This window comes from Xylaria bambusicola (genome assembly GCF_022495145.1).
Source record: "Xylaria bambusicola strain CBS 139988 unplaced genomic scaffold F5B22scaffold_12, whole genome shotgun sequence".
Taxonomy (NCBI): Eukaryota; Fungi; Ascomycota; class Sordariomycetes; order Xylariales; family Xylariaceae; genus Xylaria; species Xylaria bambusicola.
In genome coordinates this window covers 621,411-635,405 of record NW_025953565.1, presented here as the reverse complement: position 1 = coordinate 635,405, position 13,995 = coordinate 621,411, and the positions used below count along the sequence as shown (strand labels likewise).

General features: G+C 48.2%; 4 protein-coding genes across 4 annotated transcripts; 2 read left to right on the top strand and 2 right to left on the bottom strand.

Moving 5' to 3' along the window:
- The first annotated feature begins 601 nt into the window (after window positions 1–601).
- On the top strand, window positions 602–2,970 carry F5B22DRAFT_69587 (P-loop containing nucleoside triphosphate hydrolase protein). Its single transcript, XM_047980488.1, has 3 exons — window positions 602–1,379; window positions 1,437–1,617; window positions 1,679–2,970. The coding sequence occupies exons 1-3, from the start codon at window positions 953–955 to the stop codon at window positions 2,802–2,804; spliced, it is 1,734 nt and encodes a 577-aa protein (XP_047832644.1). The 5' UTR covers window positions 602–952; the 3' UTR covers window positions 2,805–2,970.
- An 834-nt stretch (window positions 2,971–3,804) lies between these two features.
- F5B22DRAFT_644845 (cytochrome c oxidase subunit IV family) lies at window positions 3,805–4,687 on the bottom strand (the record flags this gene model as incomplete). The annotated part of the gene is made up of 3 exons (XM_047978495.1): window positions 3,805–3,888; window positions 3,987–4,180; window positions 4,453–4,687. The coding sequence occupies 3 exons, from the start codon at window positions 4,685–4,687 to the stop codon at window positions 3,805–3,807; spliced, it is 513 nt and encodes a 170-aa protein (XP_047832643.1).
- Window positions 4,688–5,637: 950 nt separating this feature from the next.
- Window positions 5,638–5,873, bottom strand: F5B22DRAFT_644844 (uncharacterized protein; the record flags this gene model as incomplete). Its single annotated transcript, XM_047978494.1, has 2 exons — window positions 5,638–5,759; window positions 5,813–5,873. The coding sequence occupies 2 exons, from the start codon at window positions 5,871–5,873 to the stop codon at window positions 5,638–5,640; spliced, it is 183 nt and encodes a 60-aa protein (XP_047832642.1).
- A 326-nt stretch (window positions 5,874–6,199) lies between these two features.
- F5B22DRAFT_599598 (Mus7/MMS22 family-domain-containing protein) lies at window positions 6,200–13,246 on the top strand. Its single transcript, XM_047974471.1, has 6 exons — window positions 6,200–10,870; window positions 10,917–11,089; window positions 11,140–11,310; window positions 11,361–11,495; window positions 11,547–11,727; window positions 11,778–13,246. Exons 1-6 carry the CDS (start codon window positions 6,322–6,324, stop codon window positions 12,989–12,991), a joined length of 6,423 nt encoding a protein of 2,140 aa, XP_047832641.1. The 5' UTR covers window positions 6,200–6,321; the 3' UTR covers window positions 12,992–13,246.
- The last annotated feature ends 749 nt before the right edge of the window (window positions 13,247–13,995 follow it).

Sequence of the window (13,995 nt, the reverse complement as noted above, 5' to 3'; positions counted from 1 at the left end):
AGGTCTGTAGCTCTCGGTTGGACGAGAATGCTGGATGACGTCGTGGAGAGACAAGCTCATTATCGTCTAGGTAGGTAGGTAGTAGGTAGTTCCACCACTATGTCTGCAATACATGTACCCCTGTATAATCTAGGTATCTGTTTGATTAGGTACTACGTAAGTAAACCAGCTCTTCTAATTCGCAAGATTATGAAACGGCATGTCTTGCTTCATGAATACTCCATGATGACGATGGATATGTAGGTGATGATTTACATTTTGACTGAATTGTAGAATGATAAGATATATTTCTGTCACATTATCACATGGCTATGCAAGTGAGCAGACCTGGAGCTTTGGTCACTCCTGGATCCAAACAGTACCTCAACGGGACTTGTCTCTTTATGGAACCCCCAAGCTGCCTCATACTAACCTGTCTTGGCTGGTACGGTACCTATCAGGTACTTAGAAGACTGTATGCAAAGCCCGGGAAATTTAGTTGGTGGTGGTACACTCTCTGTACTTCCTATTCCTGGCGGCTTCTTGCGGCTAAGGCCCCCCCCGCGTTCTAAGCCCCCGCAGCCATTGTAGCTTGCTTATCGCCTTCCGTTTCTACATGCAGCCAGCCATGGAGGCCGATCCAGGAGCTTGCTCGGATGCTCGCTACCAGCTCAGTAACAATAGCCTAGGTTGCCTGTCCTGCCTCCTCGAGTTGACCTTCGCGACCGAAAAACCACTCGCAAAGCTCCGACGATGATAGCCTTGTCTGTAGATTGATTGCTTGCTTTCAGATGTAGAAATCATGCTCCTAATCCGTCTTCCATAATCAATTACTCTCCTTAACCTTTCCGCCACTGCTCGACTCTATACTTCGAAGCGCTTATCTTCGTTACCAATCGCGCGAGGCTGTTGACCGTGAAAGCCCATTGCCACAGCATCAATCTTTATAGTCAGTTTTTTTCTAGCCGCCGTGATGCTCTCAAGCCTTGCACGGCATCGGGCTTCTCCCCTTGCAGTCGCCGACCCAAAAACTCGTTGCAGGCTGTTGTCAACCACCACCGTCCTACGAAGTGCCCCCATTCGAACCGCATCATTCAACTCAGGCTTCACGTCGAGCTATGATCCGAACGAAGAAGGTGGCTCCGGGCCTATGTTTAATAAGACGACTATCGGAGTGCCTCAGTTCTACCCACGGGATCTCAAGAAACGAGTCGACGAATACGTAGTGGGCCAAGACAGGGCGAAAAAGACTATCTCATCGGTTATTTTCAACCATTATCAAAACTTACGGCGGAGGCAATATCAGGAAGAGCAGGACCGTAAGAGGGATGAGAAACTCATGCGCCAGGCGGTTGCCCGCGACCGAAATATTCGAGAACGAGAACTTTACTCTGTCGAAGGTTGGTCTAGTTCCAGGTTTGCCGTGCACACGTTCAATACTAACAACCATGCCTAAGACAATTATCCAAGCCACCATGATTCGCTACAGACTATGCGACAGACGTGGGCACGCCCCGAACCAGACATTCCCGAGTTCTACATTCCCGAAGATATGAGCCGCCAAGCCCCAGTCAAGATCGACAAGAGTAATATTCTGTTGATAGGACCTACAGGTGTAGGCAAAACGTATATACTTGAGTACGTTTCGCCTTTACGCCTCTAATGACTTCAAGGGTAACACGCCGCTAACTACTGGTAGGACGCTGAGCAAAAAGATCAATGTTCCATTTACGATTTGTGATTGCAACTCATTGACACAGGCTGGTTATATTGGACAAGATGTTGAAACTTGCATCGAGCGATTGTTAATAGAGTCGAATTACGATGTGGAGGCTGCTGAACACGGCATAGTGGTCCTTGACGAGTTTGACAAAATCGCCAAGCGGGAGACTATGAATGGGAGAGATGTTGGAGGCGAAGGTGTGCAACAAGCACTGCTGAAAATGATTGAAGGGACCAAAGTAACCATCAACGTTAAGGACAACCGGTCGTCTTCCAGGTCAGCAAGCCCTATCACAACAAACTATACCGGTCCTGGGTCGTCTTCTTCCACCTCCGGACCACAAGCAGCCCCGCCATCATCAGGGAAAGTCGACCAATACACAGTCGACACCAGTAACATCCTCTTTGTAATGTGTGGCGCTTTTGTCGGTCTTGACAAGGTCATTCTGAACAGGGTATCAAAACCAACCATGGGATTCGGATCCGAACTACGCAACCGGTCATCGAGTGATAGCAACCAAGCTGATCTCCCGGCTAAGCTGTTTAGCCATGTTCCTCATCGTCCATCTAATTTGAAGGACACTACCGGGTTCACGGCTCTAGATCTGACTACTCCGGAGGACCTGCAAGCCTTCGGCTTCATTCCAGAGCTGATCGGACGTGTGCACAACATCGTAGCGCTATCGCCCCTCTCACGATCCGACCTCGTCCGAATCCTCACGGAGCCTCGCAACTCCCTAGTTGCGCAGTACACGGCGCTATTCGAGACGTACCCTTCGAAGCTCTTCTTCACGCAGAAGGCGCTGAACGCCATCGCCGAGCGCGCCGAGAAGGCTCGGACGGGCGCCCGCGGTCTGAAGATGGAGATGGAGCGCGTCCTCGCCGAGCCCATGTTCGACGCCCCCATGCCCTATGTCCTCGTCACGGAGAAGGCCGTCCGCGGCGAGGAAAAGGTCGGATATTGGGGCAAGGAAGGCCGCTTCGAGGTCCAGAGACGTATCCAGGAGGAGGACGGCTGGCCCGTGACGCCTCAGTCTCGGGACCGGGAACACGAGATTGTGAGCATTGAGCATTTCCGCGAGGTAGGGCAGAGCGGGGCTTAAGGATCTTCTCATCATATATTTATTCCCATTTTTCTCGCCGTGGCAAGGTTGCATGACATCCATTATCTATGTGCTTTTTGGGACATGGGGTTTCTCTTTCAAATCGGCGTTTATGGGCGCCAATGCTCTGGGGCATTGCATGGGGTATGCATTTACATAATGGCGTTCTGGAGAATTATTCTATATGCTTGGCATTATTGATATCAGTGGGGAAGGGAATCTGCTGTGTATGAGTTGGAGCATGTTATGTGTACATACCCATATCGATTGATGTGATAGCGATCTTGGAAGTCAAAGTTCGGGTGTTTGAGCTATATGTATACATCGAAATATGAATATTGTACTTACTGGACGCCTAGATGACGTGAAATGGGAATATATGCTATTTCAAATGAGTGGACTAGAAACATATACAGTACCAAGCAACTTGATATCATGGCTTACTTATCCACAATTCGTCATCGTCATCGATCATAAGCAGAATATGGAGAATGATGCTGAATGAACTGTATGAAATAACCTCTTCGTAGATATTTACAAAACTCGTCAGCACCTAGCCCGGGTTTATCCCGACCTTGGCTCTATTGCTCATGTTTATTCATTGGGGGGGTTTTTTTTTTGCATGAACCAAACTAGTCAGTCAGTCAACCAGCCACTTCGCTAACCCCGTTTTCTGTCCCCTACTCATCCTCGTTCCCTTCGTAGCCTACCGAACTCGGAGAATGTCGAACAGGCGATGATTAGAGAGGAATGGGGAGGATATAGTTATCCATAGGCATATAGCCCCGCGCCCAATCTAAGCTCAAGAGATTTGAATTTGTTGTATAAGAAACACGGGGCACATGTTTTTTGATTTAGCGTGAGGGATATTTGGTTTTTGAGGGACGTCTTTTTGTTTACTTTTTAAAAAATCTAATGAACAAAAGAGAACGGATGAAGTAGGTTCATAATAGCGTGGGGTATGTTCGGCATGATTACGACAGCGTGGCTAGTCCTGAATTTAGTGCTTGGGAGGTGACTGGATTTGGCCCTTGCCTGAGTAACCCTCGGACGAAATACCGGTGAGGGGTTCGGCGCGTTGGCTCTGTTTGCGAAGAGGGGAACGTTAGCATGTTGGCATCGTTCATTGAAAGAGCTGGAAGCAACGACGAGAAAGTTCATGATAGAGATAGAAGATCTTACCTTAAGGAATTCGTTAGTCTCCTCCTCGTATTCCCTGTTGATAGTCGAAGGAGCTGGGCCGGCGAAGGCGCGCATTGCGGTGAAGATGCCTAAGCTAACCAAGACACCGATAGCAGTGTATAGAGCAACCTTGCGGTTCTCGTCGGCAGGGGGCTGAGCACGGGGACCGTGAGCACCGAAGGCGATCCAGTAGGCTGTTGTGTGAGAAGAGTCAGTTGGGATTCTATGAATGATATTCGTACCTAGGTAGGTGTGATTCAGTTGGACTGCGGGCCCACTCGGACCAAAGGCATTGGAGGATACGACTACTGGCACTAGCTACCCCCAGGAAACCCAATTGACGTATGATAGCTTGCACGAAGCCTCTCAACTCGATTGAGGTGTTCAACGTCTCGGGGAAGACAAAAAATATGTGCCATGGTGTGTTGATACTAGCATACAAAAAGTCGTAGATGTCGTCACGTACCAGCCTTCTTCTCCTGCAGAGTCAACTCGGCCCAGTTTTCCTTCATACGGTCGCGCAGGGCCATCCAAACCTCGGCCTGCTCAGTCGGGGGCATGCCCTCCCACCTCTTCTCAATGTTGGCTAGAGTAGGGTTGGAGATGGCGTGGGTGGAGGCGGCAGCTCGGGGTACGACGGTGCGCACGCTGCTGGCCCGAACGCCAGCGCGCAGGAGGGAGGAGGCAGATGTGCGCATCATTGTGAGGTCGGGAGAGGAATTAATTGCTGTCGGAAAGGAGTGGAGATGGGTCCAATTGCAACAACCACGGGGAGGTGGGTGGTGGTATGGAATCGGCCTGGGCGTTGGCGATGAGGACGGCTGTGGTGTTTGGATGATGTTCAGTCAAATGGGAGAGAGTCTTTTTTCGTAGATACCAGAAGTAGAGACAGACACAAGAGGCGGCGGCCCCGTCCAGTCGCTGGGTCGTATGATGAGACCCACCTTGTAAATTGGAGGAGGTTGATTGGCCCAATGCCTCCACAGCTCCCTCAAGCTGACATCGGTGAAAGTTCGGACCAAGGTCGACGAACTGAACTGAATAGGTCAGCTAGCGGATGTGAGCCCGGGAGGCCGAGTCTGAAATGTTACCTACACAACAGAACTCTCTTTTCTGTTGATCATGTTCCCCTTCCAAGGTTGTATATGTCTATGAAGTCGAGGTGAACTGTCAAGTGACAAAAAAAAAAAAAAGCTAAAAAGGTGATTGTATATCGAAAGGTGACTCTAATTGAACGTCTCATCTAGTAATTGCTTCATCAATGGGTGGTCTATAGACTACAGGTATTCATTCAGAAGAAAGAGTTGAGCGTGCATGCCAATTGGGAAATTATATGACACCGAGCTCAATGATTGCTGTATATTGGCGGCTCTCAGTATCTGCAGTTCGATCTTTGCGTGGGCAAATGATTGCACTCGTGAAGGACTTGCGTTAGCGGATGGTTTGTTCACCTGAGATATAACGTTCGATAGGGAGGCCATAAAGCTTATGACCCATAACCACGAGACAGCAGACCTCCTAATTTAGTTGCAACTGAAGCTGGGATTTTCTTTGCGGAGGTAGCGTCAAAGTGGTCGAGTATCAGCGTTAGTTGGTAGCTACCCATAATGACCATTTGCGCTGATCATCAGATAGATAAGTGAGAGCTCTTTCACTTCGATGCTCCATTGCTAGAACCAGAGCTACCCTGTCGGCCACTCTGGGGTAACAATTCTGACTGTAAATCTGTTTTCTGGTGTTGCTCTTTGAGATCGGGCTGAAAGGCATAATATCCTTTTTGAAGTTTAGCATTCAGTTTGATATGATGATAGTAGTAGAGGCCGTACCATTCGCGATGCCAAACACGATGGCCAGCCCTAAGGGGACGTAGTTACGAGCAAAACTCATGGCAAAGGTAGCAAGGGATGATTGGGATTGAGACGTTGTCTTCTGTCTCTCGAGAGCCTATAGAGTTCAACAGAAAGAGAATGTATGAGTATCACTTTTCAGTGCTGAAGCTGAACACGATACCTAGGTAGGTAATGAGTTATGTCTCTGTAAGTCGCTACAAGTATCCTATCCACTGAATATCAAGGCTTATCGGGAGTTCACTGCATGGCAAGATATCTGCCTAAGCCTTTTAGGGCAGTACCCTGGTAGGCTAATAGCGGTCATGATCCATTAAAACTCCCCCACCTCTTTAGCTAAAGTAGAGACGCGTTCAAGTGCACACTCACGCGCCTTGTACAGCGTGCATTTCGACGTGCATTTCAAATCCAATAATAGCCAACAAATTCGGCCAGCATGACGGCATTTAGTCGATAATATCCGTACACAGAGATGCATCGTATTCTCAATGGCGAAATGGAAGGAGCTTGGCGAGGTGCCAGATTCGGACGACGAAAGCACCTGGGATAGCCAAGAATCCCTCTCGGGCCCTACAGATACTGCAGATGATGCCGGTCCCCTACATATTGCAGCTGACGTGGAGAGTCAAGCTATATGGGATGTCCCGTTTTCTTCACAGATTTCAGCCGAGGAGAACCATTCACTTCCCACCCAGATACAGCAGCAGGAACCTCAGCCTCGGTCGTTAGGATTGTCCAAGCACGACACTCTGCCCGAATTGTCACCTGTATCTTCCCTCCCCGAGGAAGACCGCAGCAATGGAAATAATGCCCCGTCCACCGATCCCGCTGGCCAACACCAGACTAGAAGCGAAGGGCCACCGTCTTCGCTGCCATCTCTCGAACGGTTTGCAACAGAGGCGTTCGAACTTGAAGACGTACCAACCGTCCAAGAAAGCGAGGCAATGAGCAAGGAGAATAGCCGATTGGGACGGTCGCTGCGGCCGAGAAAGCCAATCCAAGAACATCCCTACCTGCTCGAAAGTGTTCAGTACAGTAAGACGTGGAAGTCTCACGGTTTACGGCCTGTGAGGGTATTGGCTGAGGAACAAGAGAAGAGGAGACAAGAGGAGGACTCTCAGGAACAAGAATTCGAAGATGATAGTCAGGTCACCAACAATGAAACCCTTCGGGAGGAGTCAGGAGAATCGCAGGTAGTTGGACATTTGGATAGTCTCCCTGAGCTGAACGACGCATCACTATCAGATGACGGAGAGCCGTCTCCTACCCCCGAGCCGCCGGCTCATAGGCCCGAACAGAGTCCTCTCAGTTCACAGGAAGATGACGAGCTTCCTGATCCGAATGATATTGAGAAGTGGAAAATAAGCAAGACCACCCGTCCTGTTCGCAAACGACGAGCCTCACCTAAAGCATCCTCAAAACGGAAACTTTCCAGATCTGAACATGACCCTGGCGAGGCTGTTAAGCACACTCCAATACTACCAGATCTTGACGACATTTTTGATATTCCTGTGTCTCCGCCTCAAACAAGCCCTGCTGTGCTTACAGTTACTCCTATGGCTGTTGTCAATAGACTCGGGGGTGTATCTATGGCCACACTGACTCCCAAGCCAAGTAGTAACGTATCTTCCCGGATACACAGTCCGGCGCCCGCTAATCAGCGAAGTGAACTTATCGACTTGACGATGCTAGAGAACGGGGATAGTGAGGGCGGCAGTGACAGCGACAGTGATGTGGCTGGTTCGCCAACGGCTCCTGAAAATGAGCCTGATCAGGTACGCCTCGGAGCAAAACGGATACGTGGAGTTCTGCCGGCGTCATGGCTCCGACTCGACCAACAGGCTTCCGCACGCAAGGTCAAAGCAATTATTCGGCATCGCAGCCCTGATTTATCACCCGATCCTTCTACTAGAAAAGGGGTAGCACAGCGCAAGATGACGTTAACCCAGTCAGGAAGAAGTTTAGCTCTGTTCCTATCTGATGACTCCGATGACTCAGACTCAACTGTACGGCCTCCGGCGGCCAACATGTCTTTTCCTGATATCAACACCCCGACTACCGAAGACGATGCAGCCTCCATCATTGAAGAGGATCAGATTGATCATATGATTTCACGCAGCAAAACGACAAGCGCTGGCTCAAGCGTGCTTCAAAAGAAGCGAAAAAGAGACCAGCAGTCAATATTCAATGGCCAACCTGGCCAGAGGAAGCGTCAACAGCGGATTACAGGAATTCTCAATCGCACTAAGTCGGGTTCTTATACCCAACGTAGCCGCGAGAAATCGACAGAAGGCAGCATGGGACCTCGCCAGATGAAGTCACGGAACAGTGGCAAGAGGAAGCAACCGATTTCTCGGCCGGCACCGCTAGGTATCCTGGATGTTGTAGAGTCAGATGCCCCTTCTTTCATTCGTATCGCTGCTCGTACAGCTAGTAAGAGGCGAGATAAAGGCCGTTCAAGTCCGTCAAAGAAGATAATCATGCTTGGAACTCGCCAGGACACTATTGACGCAGTGGAGGTGTTGAATCGCTGGAAAGAAGGGCAAATTCACCCCAGGAACTCTACGTTTTCTTCTCGTCCACAGCCTCGACATGACACGGCTCTCAACATGAAAATTCAAGAACAACTCGGTCAGAATCCGACCCCTCGAATAAAGCTAGTCAAGCCCGTAAAACCCTCAACTCGCTTTTCTCAGCCTCGCCGGATGGTCAAGCAGACAAGCATGGATAATTTTGTGGATGTCGGAGGACAAGATCAATCTAAGCCAAGCCTGAATGCGGACAATTTCTTGATTGAAATGTCTAGGTCCCGTGATCCTTTTTGTCGGCCCGCCCAACTCGAGATGCCTGGTGATTCTGTCAACAGTAATACGTTTAATGCTCGAAAAAAGGCGCTGGACGCAATATATCGAAAATCACGCAAAACACTACCTACTCCTCGAAATCTACACCTCGAGCATTCAATCAGCAGACAGGTACTAGAGCACAACGAACCACTCGACACTATATCCCCTCAGTTACCAGAGAGCAATAGTGCTTGTGAGCCGCAAGGGAATGAAAGGAGGACTAGGCATAGGAAAAAAAATCGCCCACAGTCTGTAGATGTTTCCGCCCCTCAGTACACGCATGCCAACGACCCTTTGCCGCGCGAGCTCAGTCCTCCCACAGTGGTTTCTGATTCTTCAAAGAATGAAGTAACTGGAAAGCTACTTGGGCTAGCTCCATATGGTACACATTATACGCAACACTTCGAGGTATTCCCTCTAGACCGTGGTGTATTCTTCCACGAAAGTACAATCATTGGCGGAGGCCGACTGAAAGAATCTCTAGATGAAAAATTGCTGGGTAACCTACACCATCATCGAGGCTGGTGCACTTTTACTATTGATGAACAAACTCTCCGTTGGGGTCCGTGGAACGCCCAAACAGCTTCAGAGCTTGGCATCATTTTTGACTGGGTGATAGATCGGTTGGATGACAATTCATCTAATGATTCCGAGCTAGGAGCTGCAACGCCCGTGCAAGCTACCGACTTTGTCCTGCTATATGTTCAGAATCATTTATCCTTTACCGGATCTGACAGCTTGGATATCTTTGCTAGCCGATTAGTTGATGTTTTGAAAGGCTTTGAGCGTCGATTTCAAGAGACTTTAAGTGTTTCCAAGCATGCCACACAATCTTGCATCGAGACTCTCACGCGCGTCTTGGTCATTATAATGCATGTTCTACGCCTATGTCAGAAGTTTGAAATAGCCGCAGAAACTTTTCAGATGGAGGAGTTATTGAAGCGATTTGCTGCAACCACAGCCGGGGTTCTCTGTCAAACACAACTTAAAGAAGTTCAAGATATGTACAGTCGGCTACAGCACATGTCCTTCCGAGAAAAGGGACTCCGGAACGAAGAGTACTCCGTGATATGTTGGGTGACATTGATTCGAATTCTCGAGGAAGCTCGTTTGCCGCGTGCTGGTTTCTGGGCGGTGATATCCTCAGCAATCTTGAGCCCTAATACCGACAGCACTGTTGAGGCGACCGTTCTTGAACAAGCTTGGCGGTCTATGTTTACACTTCTTCCTTTAGGCGAATTTGACAACACAGGGGTTGCTATCCCTGGAACGCGACATAGGACACCATTGGAAGGGTGGACAATCCCTCAACGACTATTGCGGCGCATTTTTCAGCTATATCGGAACAACAGCCGGCAATCACCTAGTTTTAACGACTACCTTCGTGCTATCGTGAGTCGCTGTCACTACCTAGTAGAGCAGTGGGGGTGGGATAAGTGCAATGTGATCCTAGGAACGATCTTCGATTTTTTCGCCGCTCTAGAATTTCACAACCTACGAAATGAGGAGGTATACCAATCCCCACAGTTTCTCGAAGAGCTTTCGGAGGCACCATCACTTGCGACGTCACCAGAGGATCGATGTTTCCACATTTACCTAAAATTGATCGCAATGTCTATCAAGCGGCTTACAAAATCCGGATCAGTCAAGGAGATTAGGAATCTGGTCGCTCGCCTCCTACCTAATCATAGCCGGCAATATGACAAAATGATGGCTACGTATGAGGCTGAGATAGCTGCGCTTCGAAATCATCATGATCTTCTTTGCACCCTTTTCTGGGCTGCCCCCTCCGAATTGAGGCCATCTGTTCAGAGTATCGAAGGGCTTGTAGCGATAAGAAATTCTCACAAAGAGGCTTGTTTGATTAATCTGCGTGCCTGGAGCCGGCTATCACGATTTGTTGTTTCATCCAGCGAAGATATAGCTGTATACAAGCCCCTAGCCGATTGGCAAAGGAATATATCCCTACAAGTGCTTGAGCAATTTCTTTCCGTCGAAAGTGAAGTTAATCAACAACTTCTGGGCATGTCGGCAGAAGCATCTGGAAAAATCACGGAGGAGCACAGGAATGCCGTCATCAGTAAGAATAAAAGGGTTGCTATGGACTTGCTTCACTTCTCGATGAAAGCATTCCTAGACACTATGCGTCACACTCGGACTCTTGGTGCTGCTTCTTTCGTGTTAAATCACTGTAAGTTATTTCTGCGCTTTCATGACGTTGCTGACCAGGTAACTAGATCCACTCGAACAAATACTCACTCGGCTCTCGTTCTCGATGGCGGACTCGGATTGGGGCATTTTGCGCGTCGCCATCAACATCATTGACTACTTCCTCACTCGAATTGATGGGTTTAAGAGTGCAGAACCTCTTCACGTTGGCCAGTCCTGGCACGAAGAAGATGCGATCATGGTAAGCTAAGCTGATATAGTCTTGAAAAGAAAGTGTCTGATTGGCTCTAGCTACTTGAACGGAAAATTTCTTCGCCTCTCATATCTATTGTTCGGGATGTGGTCAACTTGAAGTCTCCGGACACAGATGTGGGTCGAGTCGGTGACCGTTATGCTTGCGTTGAAGAAGCTGTGACTCTTGCTGGTCGGTTGGGCGCATGCTTGATCCAAGCTCGACTTGCTGTTAGTTTTTCATCCTGGTTATTATAAATATTGATGACTGACCTCAGTAGCGCTTCCGCCAGTTTTTCCAAGCAGGAAAATATAACCTCTTTCCAGATATCTCGAAGGCCGCTGTTTCGAAATCTCGGAAATATATCCCTCTTTTCCTAGCTGCGGTGGCCGATAGAGGGTTTACTGACTTTAAGGTGAGCGAGCTGCTTCAAAAAATTGAAGAGTCATAGCTAATCACACATCAGGACATCGGGCTTACGCCTTTGGACTTATTTCTGGTAGAAATAACGAAGCCGCTGAATTACTTAGCTTACGAGAATCGACTAGCCACAAGCTTCAAACAACTTGATGAAACATTTTTGAAGGCTGCCATCATTGAGGTTGGAAATACGCCCGACTACAACTCCAACGGAGATTTGTTCAACTGTGAGATGCTTATTATCCTGTTAACTGGCGCTCTGCTTACCAAGTTATAGACACCGTTGTTTCTATGCGAAATACCTTGCTTCAGGCAGATGCGGAGCAAAAGCCGCGTCTACAGAGCATGTTCTCCAAAGCCTTGCGCTGTACAATGGATCGGATGAGGGCTGACCTGAAATCGATGACGTTAAATTCACTTGAGCATTTGAATTACGTGAAGTTCGTGCGGTTGATCATCAGCGTCATTCGATCACAGGATCTCTGTCCAGTGGATTCCTTCTATTACCAAATCAGCCCAGAATACTCTCCTTCAAGAGAGGATCCGCGGCTCCAGACAGCAGGAATATTGTCTTGGGGACTCAAGCTTGAAGAAGGAGAGTCCAAGGCAATGTCAGGTTTGTTCTACCTGCTGTTTCCAAGTTTCAAGATTGCTCTGGCGAATGGAGAACTAGCGAATGAAATTATTATCTTAAAAGAGAGTATGAAACACAGGCGTGTGTTTGACTTCATGCTAAGCACAATGCTCCCTGCTATTATCAGGACGGCCACTCAAGTATGTGAGGGCTGGATTCTTCTGGAAACATACATCGATGCCATAGATGCTCGGCTCTCAATAGGCTGTATTCATCAGGTCATCGGTGGAGACTTGATGAAGGACATCCTGGCACTACACAAGATGGTTTTGGCAGGCGCTGAGAGTGTCCAAATGAGGGCATCTCCCATATTTCGATATGGAGATATTATATCCTTGGCAGCAATGATGAGGATTCTCAACATTTTGTCTCCGTCCGTCACAGCATATATTATCAATGAGTCAGAATCTTCGATCGCGAAGGAATTTCCGCATATCATTAGTGAGGTCACTGAATTCACGCGCGCAGCAGGCGCATATTTATCAGAGCTTGTTGAGAAGAGTGGCGGGAAAACAGTCAGTATACCTGAGGTCAGCCGTCTCTTTGAGGGACTAGGGATCGTCGGACCTGAAACCACACTGCGATACGGCGAGTATGTCGACCGATTTTCTAGTCACATGATCCAAGACATCCGTAACAACTGGATATCAAGCGAGGCTTCAATCACAATCAAGGCACCATCGAGGTCTCAAAGACCGTCGACGACTCAGTCAGGACAAGGAACACCACTTGCCAAATGGAAGCAAAGCGAGCTTCTGCAAGTTTTGTGGGAGCAAATGAGGACGTGGAACCACGCCCATGACATGATAACGAACACAGCATCACATGGAGCGTTGATTGATGAGATTTTGTTTTAGCTGCATATGGGAGCATGGCGTTATTGGTACCGGCGAGCATAGGCTGATCAAGGGGCATTTGGACACTGAGCGGGCATACTGGTTTGGCGCTGGTAAAAGTCATGTATATATATGTCGTTCGGAGATTCGACGTGGCTGCAGTTGTTTCAGGATGTCTATAGTTGCTATCCCGTACCAATATAGCTGTCTATACTACCTAGGTGCTTACGCAAGCTCAGATTTGTACACTTGATGTATACTAGTTAGCAGTGTCCCATATTGAGGACCGCATAAAAGGAATCTTCCATTTGGGATTGATAGATTTGCTGGGTTTGCATTTATATGCAACTATTTGGTAACGCATGCAAGGCAGAGTTGATAAGTAGTTTAATAACCAACTACACCGATGATGTGAGCGTCAAATGCCAACCAAGCAGAAACATTTGGACATGTAGATAAGAATGGAAATGGACTATCATCTGAATGACTTGGTCATATTTGCATCACAAGACAACTGACCTGCCCCCTACCTACTGATATACGAGTGGGGGTCTGCCTCTGCACGACGGCCTTCGTTTCTTGCCCTGTCTAGCGTTGGGCAGGCCATTGCTATATCGGGTTTTAGTTCGCAGGCAGGTCTTCTCGGCAACCTTGTTGTCGGATGGTGTCTGCTTATAATGGAGTAGATAAATTAACAAAAATCAGCGTCAATTTAGATTTTAAGGCAAGTTAAGAAGTTAGTATAGACCGCACACCTGCCTAAACGGCGTCCAGCCCGTAAGAGACTTGTTTACTTAGGTACCTAAGTACTTGAATGTTGTTGCTGCTTGATCGGGATGGTAATATCAACAGTAACACCACACCAATAACGAGGCATTTCATAAATTGTCAGTTGTAATTTATTTTTGCACGTAGTTACAGATACATGCAGAAAGACATGTGAATTAGTTAATGCAAATAAATACCTAGTTACACTACCGGTAGTATGTACTCCGTAGGTACCACCTAATAAGGTGGAGTGGGGC

Coding starts and splice junctions, on each gene's coding strand:
- F5B22DRAFT_69587 (XM_047980488.1), top strand. CDS start 953: ATGCTCTCAAGCCTTGCACGGCATCGGGCTTCTCCCCTTGCAGTCGCC. Junction 1,380..1,436: donor AGAACTTTACTCTGTCGAAG/GTTGGTCTAGTT, acceptor ACCATGCCTAAG/ACAATTATCCAAGCCACCAT. Junction 1,618..1,678: donor GGCAAAACGTATATACTTGA/GTACGTTTCGCC, acceptor AACTACTGGTAG/GACGCTGAGCAAAAAGATCA.
- F5B22DRAFT_599598 (XM_047974471.1), top strand. CDS start 6,322: ATGGCGAAATGGAAGGAGCTTGGCGAGGTGCCAGATTCGGACGACGAA. Junction 10,871..10,916: donor TTCTTTCGTGTTAAATCACT/GTAAGTTATTTC, acceptor CCAGGTAACTAG/ATCCACTCGAACAAATACTC. Junction 11,090..11,139: donor ACGAAGAAGATGCGATCATG/GTAAGCTAAGCT, acceptor GATTGGCTCTAG/CTACTTGAACGGAAAATTTC.